The 19,143-nt window shown below is 38.8% G+C and overlaps 1 protein-coding gene across 3 annotated transcripts in view; it reads right to left on the reverse strand.

Moving 5' to 3' along the window:
- Window positions 1-1,068: 1,068 nt before the first annotated feature.
- The window catches only part of CCDC91 (coiled-coil domain containing 91), a 319,228-nt gene continuing 301,153 nt past the window's right edge, over window positions 1,069-19,143 (reverse strand). For all 3 annotated transcript variants that reach the window (XM_038373298.2, XM_038373267.2, XM_043514939.1), the window contains one exon: window positions 1,069-1,281. In XM_038373298.2, the coding sequence (XP_038229226.1) occupies window positions 1,129-1,281 (153 nt within the window). In that variant the 3' untranslated portion in view covers window positions 1,069-1,128. The remainder of the gene's footprint in view (window positions 1,282-19,143) is intronic.

A 19,143-nucleotide genomic window follows, 5' to 3' on the forward strand; every position in this document is an offset into this window, starting at 1 on the left:
ATCATTTATTTACATTCATAATTATGAGCAACATTCTCGTTTTTCGTTACTTGATTCTGAAATCTTGCAAACTAAGGCCCCAATTCTACAATCAATAGTGCACAGGCGTCCACCTTCATGCACTCCACTGCAGGGTCAGAGCCTAAAGGCCTGATCCAAAGCACACTGAAGTCTATGGGCAAATTTTCATTGACTTCAAATAGGCTTTGAATCAGGCACTTTAAGGGCACCATCTTGCATTCCTGACTCAGGTAGGGCTTCCACTGGGGTCAGTGGGAATTCTGACTGAGTAAGAAGTGCAGCACTGGACCCTACATTTTTAAATGCATCATTTCCTATAATTGAAGTCAATCACAGAAGTTCCACTTTAATGAGAAAAAGTGATTTTTGGAATCAAACTATCTTTCAAGAACAGAAATGAGAAAATATACACCACAGATTAGTTTTTACAATACAAGTGACTTCTAGACTTTTTTGTCTCAATGTAAAAAGATGCAGTGTTTGTTTTTATTTTTAAAAATTCCTCTTTCGTTGCTGGAGCCTGATCTTCAGAAACAATTTTTTTTTAAAATGTTCAGCAGCATTCTTATGACTCAGTATTGACAGTGGTGATAAATAAGAAACATGTGATGATAAGATTCTAAGGCCCTCAGTGCAGCAATGCATTGATCATGTACCAGGGGGATACAGATAGACTTTCATATGCGCTTAAGTGCCTTACTGAATCGGGGGCCAAATCACAGCCTTTTCCTGTGTCAAAAATACCAGTAAATTATATGGACATTCTGACATCTCTTGTAAACAGCCATAACAAGGCAATGTTACTATCACCACTGCATTTGCCTAAGATATCAATAATAGGCCACTGACGGCTTTAAAGATGACATGTGCACATTTTAATATTGAGAATTTCTTCCAATGGTTTTCTTATTTCTAATATTGTAAACCCATAATAATAATAAAAAAATCAAATGAAGTCACCTGCGGATAGTTTCTACTAAACATTGTTTCAGATCAGTCTTGACAAATGATAGAGCTCCATGTTTCAAAAAGAAGAGAGATTTTGTAATTTTTGTAATTTGATTTTGTAATCTGTAATTGCAGCATACAGATTTGTAGCATCACGAGTCACACGTTTTTATTGCTGTTTAGATTTTCAGTTTCTCTCTTTTGCTCTGAAGTGACTGGTTCTTCCTTTAATAAAGTGTTTAATTGCTTCTGTGCACATGAGAGGAACAGTTCCAAACTACATAGGCTACGTTGGCGGACAACTTGATCGAGCTGTTGGAAAAAAGAAAAAATTAATTAGCAAAAAAACCCTAGAAATAAATACCAAATTGTAAATAAAACCATTTTGAAATTAAATGCATTGAGTACATGCAGGATTTTAATGATACAATGAAATTTAATCAGATGCCCATATATATGAATTCCCTCTAGCTAAAATGAATAAATGGCTATCCATAGTCATTCAACAGCTGTCGGTGTTTGTTAGAAAATATTAAATTGTCCAGTTTATTAAATACTTTGGGGAAACTTACACAAACATAGTACTGTAAATGCTAGACGGTTAATGTCTTGGTCTGGGCACTTTTAGGTTGTCAGCCTACCCACAGGGTATACACAACATTATTACTGGGTTTGGTCCCTTGTAATAGAACATCCTGTCTTTGACGGACCTCCAACACATCACTTTATTCCCTTTCCCCCGCATTGTTAGCAGTTCCTAAAAAGATAATAATCAATGACGCAGAAGTGACTAATCAGTATTTCCTCCAAAAGAACAATCAGATTCCAGCCAAATTACATGATAGTAAAGGTGGTTTTTTTTTTTTTTTACACAGTACAGTCAGATCATTTAAAATATTAAATACTGCTTAAACAATCTGTAAGTGTTATGAAAGTTTATTGCACCCTGAATGAATTCTGAAAGAAACAGGGGTTACCAAAATACAACCAAATAGTTGTGATATTCCAGCCTGGATTTGGTTTCCAAGTCACCTGTCTCCTTCCAGAGCTGCATAGTGGATAACTCATCCACTCCTTCCATTGCTCCTTCCTGATTTGAGAATATATATGTGTTCTTGAAGTAGTATTCTAGGTTCCTTGAAACACCTCTTCCTTGACAATAATGTGCCAGATCCTCAAGTGGTATCTATCAGCGGAGCTTCTTTGAGTTCAGTGGGGCTATATCAGTTTATGCCAGCTGGGAATCTGAACTCACATGTTTCACTTAAAAATTCCATTCTGAGTTTCCACCTTTTCTTTAAAATGTATTCTTTTATTGGATACCCCCTGTGCAAAAAATCCAAAACCAGTGTAAACTGGTAGAACCTGATGGGTAAAAATCTTGGCTCCACTTAAGTCAATTGAAACCAACTGCAAAACTTCCATGAGACCAGGATTTCACTCCATAGTCTGAAGAGAGGTTTATTAACAGATTGTATATGGTAGAAGAGCGATACTTGTACTGGTTTGGTGCTCAGTGGATGTGCAAAAACAGTGCAACTTAAAGGAGCAGAAAAGGGTGGGAGGAGCAGGCACTAACAGAAAGATGTGAAATAAAGCATCACAATTTATATCACTGTATAATTTCCCCCCTAATATACAGTTTTAACCATTCTATTTACTGAATCCACTAAAATTATTATTTGTGTTGTTTGTGTAAAATCATTTCTTTATAGTTATTGCAAAGAGGTGAGGGACATTCCAGACAACATCCAAACTGCTGATCTGGATTTGATGGTTAAAACCACCTGATCCAGCAACAACTACACAGTTCCTTAAAGATTTCTCCTCCTTTGGGAAACATTTTCTACATAAATGTTAAAAGACAGTTGGGCCCACTGGCAATTGCTCACTGTTACTTGCAATTTGGAAGTCAGTGTTTCCTTCTAGGTAAAACAGAAAAACAATTGGCTAATTTCAAAATGATAAAATACAAACTTTAAAAATGATAGGTAAAGTTAAATCTATTTATAACAATGAGTATATTGACAAAACTCATAATTTTCAGCTAGGAGATTGATTTTTTTGGAAAGAGCAACAAGTATGGCCCCATAACGAATAAACCAATTACCATTGCAGATGAAAGACTTGTTCTAATGATCCCAGAGTCTTTGAAAATTCCCACTGGTTTTGATATAAAAGACACCGCTTCTACAACAAATTGAACACTACATCTAAATGCAACTGAAAACAACAGCGAACACTTCACTTTGAATTTGCTTGATAATGTATTTTTGTTGGTTAACACAGCAAAAGCAGTAAACTAAACATTTTTTATTCACTCACTGTCTCTCTTCTGCGTATTGTTGGATTCCCTTCCATCCAGGCTGTGGGGAACTCAATAATTCATTCCACTGAGGGCAGGGTCCACTGTGATAAAGAGGGTGGGGCAAAGTGACAGGATTTGCCCATAGTGTTGCATTTGCCAGGACATACATGAATGACACGGTACAAAAATATGTTTGGAACTTCTGAATGTTATATTATTAGTGAACAAAATGAATAGCAGAGGCCCTATCATTTAAATCTTAATTTTTTTTAATATGAAGCAAATAATATAATAGCAGAGCAATGCTTTCTACACAACCTTCTTTTGGGCAGCCATATTTCAATTGAATTTATGTATGATAAACTCCTGGGGCTAGAGTGAGAAGTAGTGGTACAAGTCTAATGAGATGTGTAAAGTAATGCCATTCAAGAGAAGTAGGTAATGAAATTCAGAAGAAATCTAATTTTGTACCACATCTGGCAAACTGTGGTGCGCCAGTGAGTAAGCAAGATTTTGAAATATAATCAGCTTTCTAACAGTCATGCAAATTGCCCATACAGCTGTAATACTAGCAAAATACCATTATGAGGCCATGTGGCCCTGGCAGACCTTAAGTGGTTAGCATTTGCAAACGGCCACGGTTTATGAAAATATATTATATGCACCACACATCTAGCGCTCATGGATTTAATTATAGCTTTCAACAAAAACCTCAGATCCTGTGGTATGTTTCAGAGTATGTATTTAGACAGTTTGCTACCCATCAGTTGCCATAATGCTATCACAAAGGTTTGCATGAGGGATAGTCTAATAGATAACAGCTTTTCTATTTTAATACATAGTGCTATGTCAGCCAAATGGTACTGCCTCACTTGTCTTTGAAAAAAGCCTTTATGATTTAGTTACAGCTGTGACTGAATGAACTATGATAGATGTACAAGTTGTTATGAATCTGTTCACTGCTATTCCATATACCGTCTTGCAATGCAAACGAGACTTGCTGAAATACTGTTTCACACAGTGTCATCTTTCAGCATCTCTCAATGTCTCTTATAGCCACACCCAAATTACATCCCTCTTTTCTAGAAGCTATGCCCTCCTCAATATCTCCATCAGTATCTTACATCAGCTTCTATGTAATTCCTCTCATTCTGCTGCATCATGCACATCTCCAGCTACTAAGGAACTTTTTGTCCTTCTCATTGGTAGTGCAGATCTCACTGCTCCACATGCTGCCAGATCTGAATTTAGCTCGTATTTTATAAGGGGTTTTCAAACAGATCAGGTTCAAGTGCATTTCAAAGATCTGCTGATATAGTTTGATAACACCTGTTACAGACAAGCCATTGGAGGTGTGCAAGACCTGCACAGGTGGGTGGGCCTAGCCCAGAGCAACATAATCCTCAAAACAGCAGTGGTTAGTGGGGGCAGGGTGAACCAGGGAACAATATGAAGGCAGGAACTCTCACCGCTCATACCTCTGTGGATCTGGAGGTATCCTGGATCTGGAGTCCTTTTGATAGTCTGTATAGTTGGAATGTCTTGGTTTCCCCCCTCTTCTGAAGTCTCCCCCAAGCCTTCAAGAAAATATTTTGTAGAGCACGCTTCATAGGGAAACTTGCAGAAGTTTTCTATGCCTCTTATCTTCTCCCTTGGTTTCTCCATAGGAAGGGGAGCTATAGCTCAATTTACATAGGATCATCTGGTATGACTAGCAAAGAACATTTGGGACCCATTTCTCTAGAAAGATCACTAGGTCCTCATATTCTGCTCTGTCTGGTAGACATATCAGTTGGATACGCTAAGTATGAAACCCATTTTTAACAGTTTTTCCTTTACTCTACATTACCGCGTGTACACTTATAGCCTATCCTTTAATAAGGTATTCAGCTAAACTCCACCCCGCATCTTTTCTTTCAGCCCGATTGTGCAGATTCTGTTTCATGTAAATCAAAGCAGCCCTCCAGATGTGTGATCTATGACACAATGGTGTTACCTTTCTTATCCAAGGCAGCAATCTCAAACTGTGTACTTGAAAATGTATTTATTTCACGAAGCATTAATGTAAACACTTCCTGCATGGCGTGGTTTGGGTGTATCTGAACAAACTCAGAATTCTTTGGCTTTTGATATAGAGGCTTTAGATTTTAAAAGTCTCAGGTGAATTAGCCATATGTCTGGGGATTTTTTTGTTGGGTTAGTCAGTCACCATTTTTCATAAGGAAAGTTTATTGCTTGTTAAAAGTTTTAAAGTTTATGTAAACTCAGTAAAATAAGAGATCAGAAACTCAGTTGTCTCCTGTCTGCTCAGTTTATGTATTAGCTTTGCCTTCCCATTAAACATTACATTTTTAAACTCTTTCATGATACAGTAAATGACAAAGCACTGTGTATGAACACTTAGCTTCCTTTTATAACATGAGAAGCATAATGAAATGATGCTGGCTTTGAAAATGGTATATATTTCAAGTACATTCAAGAGGAGAATATTTCCTTTAATGTAGAAACAGGTCAGGAAGGGAAAAAAAATCAAGCAGCTTTGTTACGCAATATATTGCTTAATGAAATGTTATCCACACTCAAACAAATTTTAATAAATAGTGCTTTCAACATCACTGAGCCTCTGCTAGTGAAATATATATGAAATGTGAAAATATGTAAGTAGATCATTTTGAATGTTTTTCTAAATAGTCTTTCCTCTATATTTTTAGATTATGTTCACTTCATGGAATGATCTCATTATTTAAATAAAAATAAATGGGCATTTGGCAAATTCACAGACTGAATGTGACTCGTATGCAAATATGATCAATATAAATAACACCTATTTGGGCTTGAGCGTTCACCCACCCAAGAAAACCCCAGAGTTCTAATTCTGCAGACATTGAAAAATGCACGAGCTTGATGATCTGGAATTACAACAGCATGGAGGGAGATTGCCACCATGATTAATACCGAGGAACATTTTATCTTCTGCTTACAACTGAAAACCATCAGGCATAAAGTCTCCTGGTTCTGTACAGTGCTGCCTTCTTTGAACATAGAGCTATTAATTAGGTACTGTTTGCACAAAATCTCTCTCACACGCCTTGCATTATCGTTTTGTCTGAGCACTTTTTTTTCTTTTGACACTCACCAACACCATTTAAATTTTACCAAGTCCTTTTTTCTTGAACTTCTGTGACCATATGACAATCACTTAAGAGCTCAGTTTTTCTCTCTGATGTACATACGTGGCACTCTTTGAGAATTTGGCTGTAATTAACAGCCATAGCAACATTGTTTCCTACTCATCAGGTGCCATTTGCCATTGGAATTTCCACAACAAACCACAGCCCTTCAGTTTCCAAAAATTAGCTGACTAACAGCACATTCCAAAAACATTCAGCTGCTGTTTTTTTCTTCTGTTTTAACCTTCACCCTAACTTTGAGGCCCCAATATGATTCCACATCCTGCTGGCCAAAAATGACTGGATGGAACTCCCTATGGAGTCATCTACATCACTCTTTGACCACACACAAGGATTTGCTTTTGAGCAATGCAAGGCATGCCCAGAGGATGAGCATGATGCCTCGGCAGAAATCCTGGCCTTGGAATCAAGCGATTGAGTCGGCAAATCAAACCTGGGGCCCACAGATGGCAGCATATAATACTGCCACTAAGTGATTGTTCTGGCTCCAGATGCTCTATTTTATTTGGTGTTGATCCATCTTACTATTTTGCATCACTTAAAATACATAGCTTAAACCAAACTCTAAAGTTATTCTTAGCACAAAATTCTTCTTAGTGTATTTGCTTGTCATTCATTTCAAATTTACCATAAAACTGTGTGAAAATCTACATGGCTGATGTCCCAGGATGAAAATACTTTCTACTGCTTTACATAAAAAAAAATATCACAGAACATGCATACTTTTAATGCTGCGATCCTCCTCCCCCTTTAATAGAGTTTCTGACAGGAAATATTCTCCATTGCTTTCTCTATTGAAGGCCTCCGTACCTGATTAAGAAGTTCAAATTACTAAAGAACAGGAAGAACCAAGTATTATAGTACATACGTGTTGTGCGTAACTAGTTTGTAGTAGGTTATATATATTGAATGCAAAATAAAATTTTAAGCCTGAACCAAAGATTACAGGTGAAATTCTGGTCCCACTGAAGTCAATGGGACCAATTTTGGAATAGACTTCAATGGGGAAAGGATTTCACCGTCAATGGTCAATAAATGCAAAGTTAAGGTAGCATGTGTATCCTCAACTCTATTTTTTTCATACAATCATTGTGACAGTCTTCAAACATAACCTAAGAGATGTGGATAAAACATCCCCTTTCTCTTGGGGGGAGGAGGGAGAAGTAGTAGTCACATGCATGCAAAGATGAAGCATGGAAAATTTCAGCCCCCACAATGAACGTTATGAGCATGTGAAAATGAAAATGTTTCCCAACCTTAACTAGACAAGTTGAAAATGGAGGGGAACATGTATAGATCTTATTTACTATTTGCAGGTGGCTTCTCATTAGCTTTTGAGTCACATTCCTTATCAACTTAATTCTGTTAAATCAAACATTAATTAACCAGAAACAATTATTTATGAATTTATGCTCATCACCAGTATTGATTTTTTTTTAAATTGGTCTCAGAAAAGCCAACTATATTCAGAACACAAAATGCTGGGCTAGATGGACCATTAGTCTGACCCCATATGGCAGTTCTTATGTTTGCAGATTTTGCCTTGTTTCTTTCTTCTTTACAAGTAATTATTTTCATTGGTAAAAAGACATTTCAATAGTATAGCTACAGCTGGTTGAATCTGTGCTGTGAATAATTCTCAGTGCAAATTTAGCTCCTTCAGGTCACACATTTTACAAACTAATCTCAATTTCTCCAAATGTTTGTTATTGGAAAAAAAATCCAAGTAGTTTATATGAACAAATGTCACTACACTGGATGTCCAAAACTGTTCAATTTTAAACTATTAACTATTTGTTCGTGATGTGAGATTGGTTACATGCTATTGTTTTGCTCCCTGACTAGATTAATGGAATTTTTAATATAGTAAATACCAAGTGACTAGCAAAAGATAATTAATAATGCGCTTCCAATATGGACTTTCAGATAAATTCAAAACATTTCATGAATATTTAGCAGCTGCCCCATTTCTTTTAAACAATTATTGTAACCCCACAAGAAATAGTAAGCTAAATTACCACTTTTATGTGTGAAAGTACTTAGGAATTACTTTTCATATTTATCAACTAGTTTTAACTTTTCAGAGATTGGTCAATACTTGGATGGCATACCTTCAAGGAAAACAGAGTACTACTGGAAATGGGTGGGGGGTGGGGGGGATTAAAGCCTCGATTCAGCAAAATACTTAAGTGCTTGCTTAAATCCATCCCTATACAACAAAACATTTAGCATGTGCTTAATTTCCCCTGAAATCAGTGGGACGAAGGCACATTCTTAAAGTTAAGCATTTTCTCAAGTGCTTTGCTGCATGGATTAATTTAAGATCATTCTTAAAGTTCAACATGTGCATAAAGGGGTGCTAAACTGGGGTGTAAGTGGCATTCTTCATTCTGAGCAAATATTCAATCTCTGTGGCCCACCATTGGATAGTGTTAAAAGGACAATGTGCAGCTTGAGGTGCAATCGCTCAGATATAATGAAAAATTGATTGCTTGTAGTCTTTAGAGATCACATCAGACTTTTTGCAACAGGAAGGATGTCACCACTAATATGCTGACCAAATTCCAAATTAGGTAATCACATTCTGCCTCCCTAAATTTCTCCTGTAGTTTCTATTGTATACAATAGTTTTCACATCTTGAGCTAAACTGTTCTAGTGTCACTCTTCACTGTGAAAACGGATGACATACTACCCAGAAGTGTCTACATTTCAGTGCTGAGTGGAGTAATAGCTGTTTGTAATGTTGGCAAAGTGCTTGGAGAAAGTTTGGGACGAAAGGCACTATTTAAACATAGGCACTGAAATCTTTGAGGTCTGTGGGTTTTGGATTGCACACAGGATGGTGTTATTAAACTATTATAATCTTTGTTTATTGAATTTTATCTATTTTATTGTAATAGGGACAAGCCTTCTTTGTTGTAAGTAATGCCATATTTTGATAGTACAGTTTTGAATGAATTCATCCATCCTAGCAGTAATATTTGCCTTTTATCTAAAATATATTTTTCAACCTCTCTGATACCTACTCACTGCTCTTAATTTTTTAAAAGTTGCAATTTTTAATCAATTTTACTTATTTGCTTTGTAGTTTCCATTATTTGAACAGGAATAAAATCCAGGCAGTGCATTTCTGAGACATTATGATTCTTCTTGGGTGGTTGAAGTCTTTGCCCTTCAGCATTGTGCCTCACAATTCACGAAGTGTGCAGTAATCCTTTGGAAATGCACTGTCTGCTGCATCTTACTGCTTAAGATTTTTTCATGTACTGTACTGTGAATTGGTTATAGATGCCAAACTGTTCAGCAGTACACTATACTGTAATTGTGGATTTATAAGCACCTTTTCATATTTTGAGTTGGAGGTATCATTCCTTAACTACAAAATCAATTATAGTTGAGAAGCTTGGCACAATTTTTATAATTGTATGGTTTTTCATCACTATCCCACACTAGTGAATGAGTCTGTTGTGGTGCTGAAAAGCCCTGTAGTTGGAAAAGTTCAACCATATAATTATATTCTCTACTAAAATTGTGGGCTCAGAAAGCTTTCCCACTGCATTAACATATGAACTGCTCCCCACTGATTCAACAGAAGGGCTTTTAAACAAAACCCAACAACCTAGCATATTAAATAGAGCATATGAAAAATTACTACCTTGAGGAACCTGCAAATCTATGAGTTGGATGAGAAAACAATGGACTACTTCCTCCCTTTTCTATAATGTGCAAAAATGAAAATAGATCCAGATGGCACATGTGTGTAGCAGAGTTTACTTTGCAGTTAATCCCAGAACAGGACATTTTTGTCTGTCCACCTGTGAATTTCCACTATTGATAACACTTTCTAAGTATATAAAAACAAGGTTCTTCATGGCTGTAATTCATACCGTATCTGCTACACATTAGAAAACCATCAGTGTTCAGGACTGAACCGCTTGGAAAAAAATTATGTTTAACAAATTATATTGCCATATGAAAATGTTTCTTTCCCCTTAAATAAATAATGCTGCAACTTCTAAACCTTAAGGATTTTATGCTTTGCACTTGATCAGGGAGGCCATTAAAAATAATACCATATGTTGGAGACATCTTTAAAACAGATTTGCCTAGACTGTGAAGGTGGTGGGAAAACACCCTGCGTCAACCCTCTTAGAAACTTTTCTGTCTCCCAGTTGAACACAGGAATGTAAGAAAACACTAATTTTCCTTCTTCATACAAAGAGGAAAATTTGCTTTCAATTAAGGAAGCTACACTGGGTGCACAAAGGAACTAAAAATGGTAACAGCCCTGCCCAGAAGATTGCAAAAAGAGAAGAACAGGATTTACAAAAACAAACAAAAATATCCAAGCAATCTAGTCGGGGAAACATATTAGTCAGCTCTGGGCCAACCTTTTTATTTTCCATGCATAATACTTCAACTGACACAACTATCTTTTATTTTCTAGACACTAGTTCAGGAACATGGGCATTCCTGCTACAGATGAAGCAGGAATTCTGACTTAGCAACTTAGTTTTTGTACAGTGCAATTTGGAAGAGTTACCATAGTTTATTTTAGTAACTGATCTGGTTATAAAGAGAAACAAACAAATATTTAGGCATCTCTGACATTCTATTTTTATAAAAGTAACAAGGCAGGTGAGGTAATATCTTTTACTGAACCAACTTCTGTTGGTGGAAGGTACAAGCTTTTGAACTACACAGAGCTCTTCTTCAGGTGTGGGGATGGAAGCAGTGTCTGAGCTAAATGATTTGGGACAGACTTAAGCATAAGAGCTAAGGCATGTTGTAGGAGTCCACTTGAAATGAAATGGACAATAAGAGTTAGACTGTTATGCAAAAGGGGTTTAAAGTGGGCCACTGAGGGTTAGCAGGCAGGTGTATGTTACAAAATGTTGTAATGAGCCAAGAAACCAGTGTTCCTGATGAGTCCATGATTTTTAGCAGGTTTCCTTTGAGGACTAATACTGAAAGATCAGATATGAAATAATCACTTTGTGAAAAAATGTTAGCCCATAGGTGCTAAGCATTTCCTTACAAATTAAGGCCTTGACCCTGCAAACATTTACACATGCATGCAAATTCACTCAATCAAAAGGGACTATTCACCTAATTAAAGTTACTAATATGTGTACAGTGAACACTTAAAAAGTTCACTGATTTTTGAGATAATCCCTATACCTTAAAACAGGAAATACCACTAGAACCAGTAATACCTATATTATAGAACTGCAGGGTGTGCCCCACAGTTGGTTTTTACAGGATCATGGTCTAATGTCCAACACATAGAGCTTCTAGGTGTCCGGTTTTCAACCGGAACGCCCAGTTGAAAAGGACCCTGGTGGCTCCGTTAAAAGTCTGGCTGTTGGAAGTGGCCAGCATGTCCAGCTCCTAGATGCAGGGATGGCCATGGGGGCTCTGTGAGGTGCCCCCACTCCAAACGCCAGCTCTGCAACCCCCATTGGCCAGGAACCGCAGCCAATGGGAGCTGCAGGGACAGTGCCTGAGGCCGCGGACAGCACACAGAGCCCCTGGCTCCTTGCCTAGTAGGTGCAGGGACAAGCAGCCACGCGGTCCCAGGGCAGGCAGGGAGCCTGCCTTAGCCCCACTGCGCCGCTGACCGGGAACTGCCCAAGGTAAGCGCCGCCCAGATGGAGCCTGCACCCAAACCTGCTGCCCCAGGCCGAAACCCCATTCCTCACCTTAACTCTCTCTCAGCCCTGAGCTCCCTCCTGAACTCAAACTCCCTCCTGGAGCCTGCACCCCACAGCCCCTCCCGAAGCCCAACCCCCCCCACCCCAGCCCTGAGCCCCCTGCTGCACCCCAAACCCCTCTTCCCCGGCCCCACCCGAGAGCCTGCACCCCCAGCCAGAGCCATCACCCCCTCCTGCACCCCAACCCCTTGCCCCAGCCTGGTGAAAATGAGTGTGGGTGGGGGAGAACGAGCGATGGAGGGAAAGGGGATGGCATGAGCGGGGGCGGGGCCTTGGAGAAGGAGCGGGGTACGGGCAGGGCCTTGGGGAAGGAGGTGAGGCAAAGGCGTTTGGTTTTGTGCAATTAGAAAATTGACAACCTTACCACACATGAAAATGTTGACCACAAGTAGAATGATCTTACATTAATTTTCTTTCATGTCAAGTCTAAACAGTGCCTGAATTTTAAATCAGACATTAAAGCTCTGATTGAATGAGGTAAATTAACATAGAAGAAAGAAATGATCATGCAGTTTAAGAGTTTTTGTTGCTACAAATCAGAAGCAACACATTGGTTTTCTAATTGGTCAATGTACTTTCCTTTCCAGTTATTATTCAAATTCTTATCTATCCTTTCCTTTATCAATGTCGCAAATCCAGCCAATTTTCTCTACAATAAATGACTGTACTGAAGTGTTTTTCAGCCTCCTACGATATATAAACAAAAATATTTAGCTTGATTATTACTGTTCTGAGAAAATATTATTCTCTAGGGCCCTGATCCTACACCACTGAAGTCAATGGGAGCTTTGACATTGACTTCAAAGGGACAAGATCAGGCCTTACATAATCCTTGAAAATGTGATCCAGCATGCATTTGCAAAGATAGAGTTCCTGTGCATAGGAAGTTATACATACTGTAGCTTTTACATATACATAGGGAAATTCTGTTTGATGTATATACAAGACATTTGTGTAACTTCTAAAAAGCAGGGTTCATACACCAATCTACAGTTTTCTCAAGCTTTCAGAGAGATAGACCATCCTTGGATATTCAGGTGTTTTGGGGGATGGCACAAGAAAGAGAGGGACTTCATTATTGTAATTTATACTGAAAATAGCTAAACCAAGTGCTAGAAACATACCACTAGGATTGCCAGCCATTAGCCCAGCCTCCTCAATTATTTTAGTCATAAAACATAAGGTAAAGATGGAAAGCAACAAATAGAGAACACTCACTCTATAATATTATCTTAAGATATTGCTGCAGTGGAACACAAATTTTCTGTAAGGTAAATGGAGCAAAAAGGAAACATATGAACAATATGATGACCTGATGACACACATCCTAGAATGCTCATGGAGCTGACTGAGGAGATATCTGATCCATTAACGATTATCTTCAAAAATCATGGGAGATGGAAGAGATTCCAGAGGGCTGGAAAATGGTAAATAAAGTGCCCATCTACAAAAAGGGGAATGAGGACCACCCAGGGAATTACAGACCATTCAGCTTAACTTCAATACCTGGAAAGATAATGGAGCAAATAATTAATCAATTTGAAAACACCTAGAAGAAATAAGGTGATAAGTAACGGTCAGCATGGATTTGTCAAGAACAAATCCTGTCAAATCAACCCAATAGTTTTGTTTGACAGGATAACAAGCCTTGTGGATATGGGGGAAGCTGTAGACGTAGTATATCTTGACTTTAGTAAGGCTTTTGATACTAAAGATCGCATGTCCTTCTCATAAATAAACTAGGGAAATACAGCTTATATGCAGCTACTATAAAGTGAGTGCATAACTGACAGGAAGCCATTCCCAGAGAGTAGTTATCAGAGTTTCGTAGAAGTGTAAGGGACCTTGAGAGGTCATCTAGTCCAATCCCCAGCACTCAAGGGAGGACAAAATATTATCTAGACCATCCCCGACAGGTGTTTATCCAATCTGCTCTTAAAAATTGCCAGTGATGGAGATTCCACCACCTCCCAGGGTAATTTATTCCAGTGCTTAACCAGCCTGACAGTTAGGAAGTTTTTCCTAATGTCCAATCTAAACCGCCCTTGCTGCAATTTAAGCCCTTGCTTCTTGTCCTATCCTCAGAGGTTAATAAGAACAGTTTTTCTCCCTCCTCCTTGTAACAACCTTTTATCTACTTGAAAACTGTTATCATGTCCCCTCTCAGTCTTTGCTTCTCCAGACTAAAAAAACCCAATTTTTTCAATCTTCCCTTAAAGGTCATGTTTTCTAGATCTTTAATCATGTTTTTTTACTCTTCTCTGGATTTTCTCCAATTTGTCCACATCTTTCCTGAAATGTGGTGCCCAGAACTGGACACAGTACTCCAGTTGAGGCCTAATCAGCGCAGAATAGAGTGCAAGAATTACTTCTAGTGTCTTGCTTACAATACTCCTGCTAATACATCCCAGAATGATGTTTGCTTTTTTTTGCAACAGTGTTACACTGTTGATTTATATTTAGCTTGTGATCTACTATAATGTCCAGATCCCTTTCCGCAGTACTCCTTCCTAGGCAGTCATTTCCCATTTTGTATGTGTGCAACTGATTGTTCCTTTCTAAGTGGAGTACTTTACATTTGTCCTTATTGAATTTCACCCTATTTACTTCAGACCATTTCTCCAGTTTGTCCAGATAATTTTGAATTGTAATCCTATCCTCCAAAGCACTTGCAACCCCTCCCAGCTTGGTATCGTCTGCAAACTTTATAAGAGTACTGTCTATGCCATTATCTAAATCACTGATGAAGATATTGAACAGAACTGGACTGGAACTGGAAGGAGTACTGTGGAAAGGGATCTGGGGGTCATAGTGGATCACAAGCTAATTATGAGTCAACAGTGTAACACTGCTGCAAAAAAAGCAAACATCATGCTGGAATGTATTAGCAGGAGTCTTGTAAGCAAGACACAAGTAGTACTTTTGCTCTACTCCGTGCTGATTAGGCCTCAATTGCAGTATTGTGTCCAGTTCTGAGTGCCCCAGTCAGGAAAGATGTGGACAAATTGGAGAAAGTCCAGAGGAGAGCAACAAAAATTATTAAAGGTCTAGAAAACATGACCTATGAGGGAAGAGTGGAAGAAGTCGGTTTGTTTACTCTGGAGAAGAGAAGGCTGAGAGGGGACATTTTAACAGTTTTCAAGTACATAAATGGTAGCTGCAAGGAGGAGGGAGAAAAATTGTTTTCATCAAACTCTGAGATAGCACAAAACAAAAAGCAAAGGGGCTTAAATTGCAGCAAAGGAGATTTAGGTTGGACATTAGGAAAAACTTCTTAACTGTCACAGTGGTTAAACAATGGAAACAATTCTCTAGTGAGGTTGTGGAATCTCTATCATTGGAGGTTTTAAAGATCAGGTTAGACAAACACTGGTCAGGGATGGTCCAGATAATACTTCGTCCTGCCTTGAGTGCAAGGGACCGGACTACACCTCTCAAGGTCTCTTCCAGTTCTATGATTCTAATATCCACCATATTCTTGTGATATAATAAATGCACAGAGCAGGCATAAACACACAATTATTTTACAACTTCTGAACAGTTTGTAATAGACACTATGGGTGTGTCCTGGCCCCATTTAAGTCAATGGCAAAGTTCTGATCAACTTAAATGGATTCAGGATTTCATACTGTGTGTATAGTTGAACCCTCCAATATTCTACATTCTGGAAAATTAGCTACTGTAATGTGTATACACAGTAGCAAACTTTCCAAGATACACAACAGCTTATTCTCAGCAATGGAGGGCAGCATTGAGGCATGTATGTCCTGATGTGCACCTTTACTGTAATGAATACGCATGTAGACACTTGTGGGGTGACAATGTATTGATGAAGAGAGTTGTAACATTTCATACTCTACTGCACACCATCTATAGCTATGCATGCAAAGCACAATCCAGCCACGTATCTATTAAAAGTTGGAAAACCAGAAGTATTTCTGGATCAGGTGACTGTAACTGCAATATAATGACAACTGTGATTCTATATCATGACGTTGCAGTGTTAGCATGTAAGAGCCCAACCCACACTCTATAGCTGAAATCCTGGGCCCATTGAAGTTAATGGGAATTTTGCCATTGGCTTCAATGATGCCACAATTTTACCCCATATGGCCATCCCTAGAGCAAGGGTGGCAGGAAAGGGAACACTGCACAGAGAACTGGCTGGCCCTTCCCTTCTCTCTGGTATATGGTGACTATGATCCGAAAGTGCAGCAACTGATCTGTCAACCATGCTCATAGGATGTGTTTTTAGAGCATGGGATTTTCTGAGTTGGCACATGAGATGAGATTTAAAAAATATACTGACAAAAGCTGCTGAACTAGAAAGGTAAAAGTTCAGGTTTCTTCATAGGTACTCCAAAAACAGGGCTGGAACTGGCAGCGTTGGATTTCTACCAGGACCAATCATCCTAGCCTTAAAACACCCTCCTCCCTGCTTTCAGCGTCATTTCAATTTTTCTGGCTTCCTTCCCACTTCAAGAAGAAGAAAAACACAAATACCAGTAATAGACTATTTAGAATAACACTATTTAGATTATACAAGTTCCAGTAAAAATGACTTAAAAAAATTTCAACAAGGAGTCTGGTGGCACCTTAAAGACTAACAGATTTATTTGGGCATAAACTTTTGTGGGTAAAACACCACTTCAGATGCATGAGTGAAAATTACAGATGCTGGCATTATATAATGACACATGAAGGGAAGGGAGTTACCTCACGAGTGGAGAACCAGTGTTGACAGGGCCAATTCGATCAGGGTGGATGTAGTCCACTCCCAATAATAGATGAGGAGGTGTCAATTCCAGGAGAGACAAAGCTGCTTTTGTAATAAGCCAGCCACTCCCAGTCCTTATTCAAGCCCAAATTAATGGTGTTAAATTTGCAAATGAATTTTAGTTCTGCTGTTTCTCTTTGAAGTCTGTTTCTGAAGTTTTTTTGTTCAAGTATAGCGACTTTTAAATCTGTTCTAGAATGTTCAGGAAAATTGAAGTGTTCTCCTACCGGCTTTTGTATGTTACCAATCCTGATGTCCGATTTGTGTCCATTTATTCTTTTAGGTAGGGACTGTCCGGTTTGGCCAATGTACATGGCAGAGGGATATTGCAGGCACATGATGGCACATACAACATTAGTAGACAGGCAAGTGAATGAGCCTCTGATGGCGTGGCTGATGTGGTTGGGTCCTCTGATGGTGTTGCTAGAGTAGATATGGGGACAGAGTAGGCAACAAGGTTTGCTACAGGGATTGGTTCCTGCGTTAGTGTTTCTGTGGTGTGGTGTGTAGTTGCTGGTGAGTATTTGCTTCAGGTTGGGGGGCTGTTTGTAAGCGAGGACAGGCTGCCTCCCAAGGTCTGAGAGAATGAGGGATCGTTTTCCAGGATAGGTTGAAGATCGTTGATAATGTGCTGGAGAGGTTTTAGCTGGGGGCTGGATTTCTACAATTTCCACCCCACCGTCAACCTCATTCTGGACCAGTCCACACAAGAGATCCACTTCCTGGACACTACAGTGCAAATAAGTGATGGTCACAAACACCACCCTATACCGGAAACCTACTGACCACTATGCTTACCAACATGCCTCCAGCTTCCATCCAGGACACATCACACGATCCACTGTCTACAGCCAAGTCCTAAGATACAACCGAACTTTCTCAAATCCCTCAGACAGGGACAAACACCTACAAGTTTTTTATCAAGCATTCTTAAAACTACAATACCCACCTGGGGAAGTGAAGGAAACAGATCAACAGAGTGAGATGGGTACCCAGAAATCACCTACTACAGGACAGGCCCAACAAGGAAAACAACAGAACACCACTGGCCATCACATACAGCCCCCAGCTAAAACCTCTACAGCACATCATCAACGATCTACAACCTATCCTGGAAAAAAATCTCTCACTCTCACAGACCTTGGGAGACAGCCCAGTCCTTGCTTACAGACAGCCCCCCAACCTGGAGCAAATACTCACCAGCAATTACACACCACACCACAGAAACACTAACCCAGGAACCAATCCCTGTAGCAAACCTCGTTGCATACTCTGTTCCCATATCTACTCTAGTGACTAACACACTTTTTGTGGATACAGACTAACACAGCTACCCCCTGATATTTCTCACACTTTAGTCCTAATAAAACTAATTCCTATTTTTTTTCTTTTGGACACATGCAAAAGTTGCAATGGTTATTTACAACCACAGTAAAATTAATTTCAAAATGAACAGAAATGGATAAAAAAAAACATCGTTGCCATTTCGGAATTGCATTATATGTTACACATTATATTGTGACAGACACAAATTAAGGGGATGAGCATCTCCTGTTTATCTATCTATCTTAGGTACTTACATAGCCCCAATCACTATAGTATCTGAGCTCCCCACACTGCCTAATGTATTTATCCTCACAGCACCTCGTGAGATAGGGCAGTGCTATTAGCTCCATTGTACAGATAGGGAACTGAGGCTTAGGAAGGCCTAAGTCACAAAGGACGTCTCTGGAGCATCCTTCCTACAAAATACTGAAGGCCCTGAACTATTAAGGCAGTTAATGGGACTTGAGTGTTCTCACCACTTTGCAGGATTGGGTGCTAAATCTGCAAAAGCCCCTGAAGGCTTTTATTGCTCTGTTGATCAGTATCAATTTACAATCCAAATACAGTCAGAAGAGGATAATGCATTCAGGGTACAGCATCTGCATTTTCCTTGAGTATATTTAAACAAATAAATTACATTAGCAAATGAAATGGAGAAATTGAGTAATCTGACTGGCTGACAGTGAGTCATACTCACACAGATGTGTTACAATAATTCTACTGGCATAATGACATCATCTTATTTAAATAATAGGAATCACTATTCCTGACTGAAAACAAATAGCAAAGATAAATTTATAATGATTTATTTTATTATTGTGTAAGTGAGAGTTATCAGGAAATGCACTAAGCTAAAA

This window comes from Dermochelys coriacea, chromosome 1 (genome assembly GCF_009764565.3).
Source record: "Dermochelys coriacea isolate rDerCor1 chromosome 1, rDerCor1.pri.v4, whole genome shotgun sequence".
In the NCBI taxonomy this organism is placed as follows: domain Eukaryota; kingdom Metazoa; phylum Chordata; order Testudines; family Dermochelyidae; genus Dermochelys; species Dermochelys coriacea.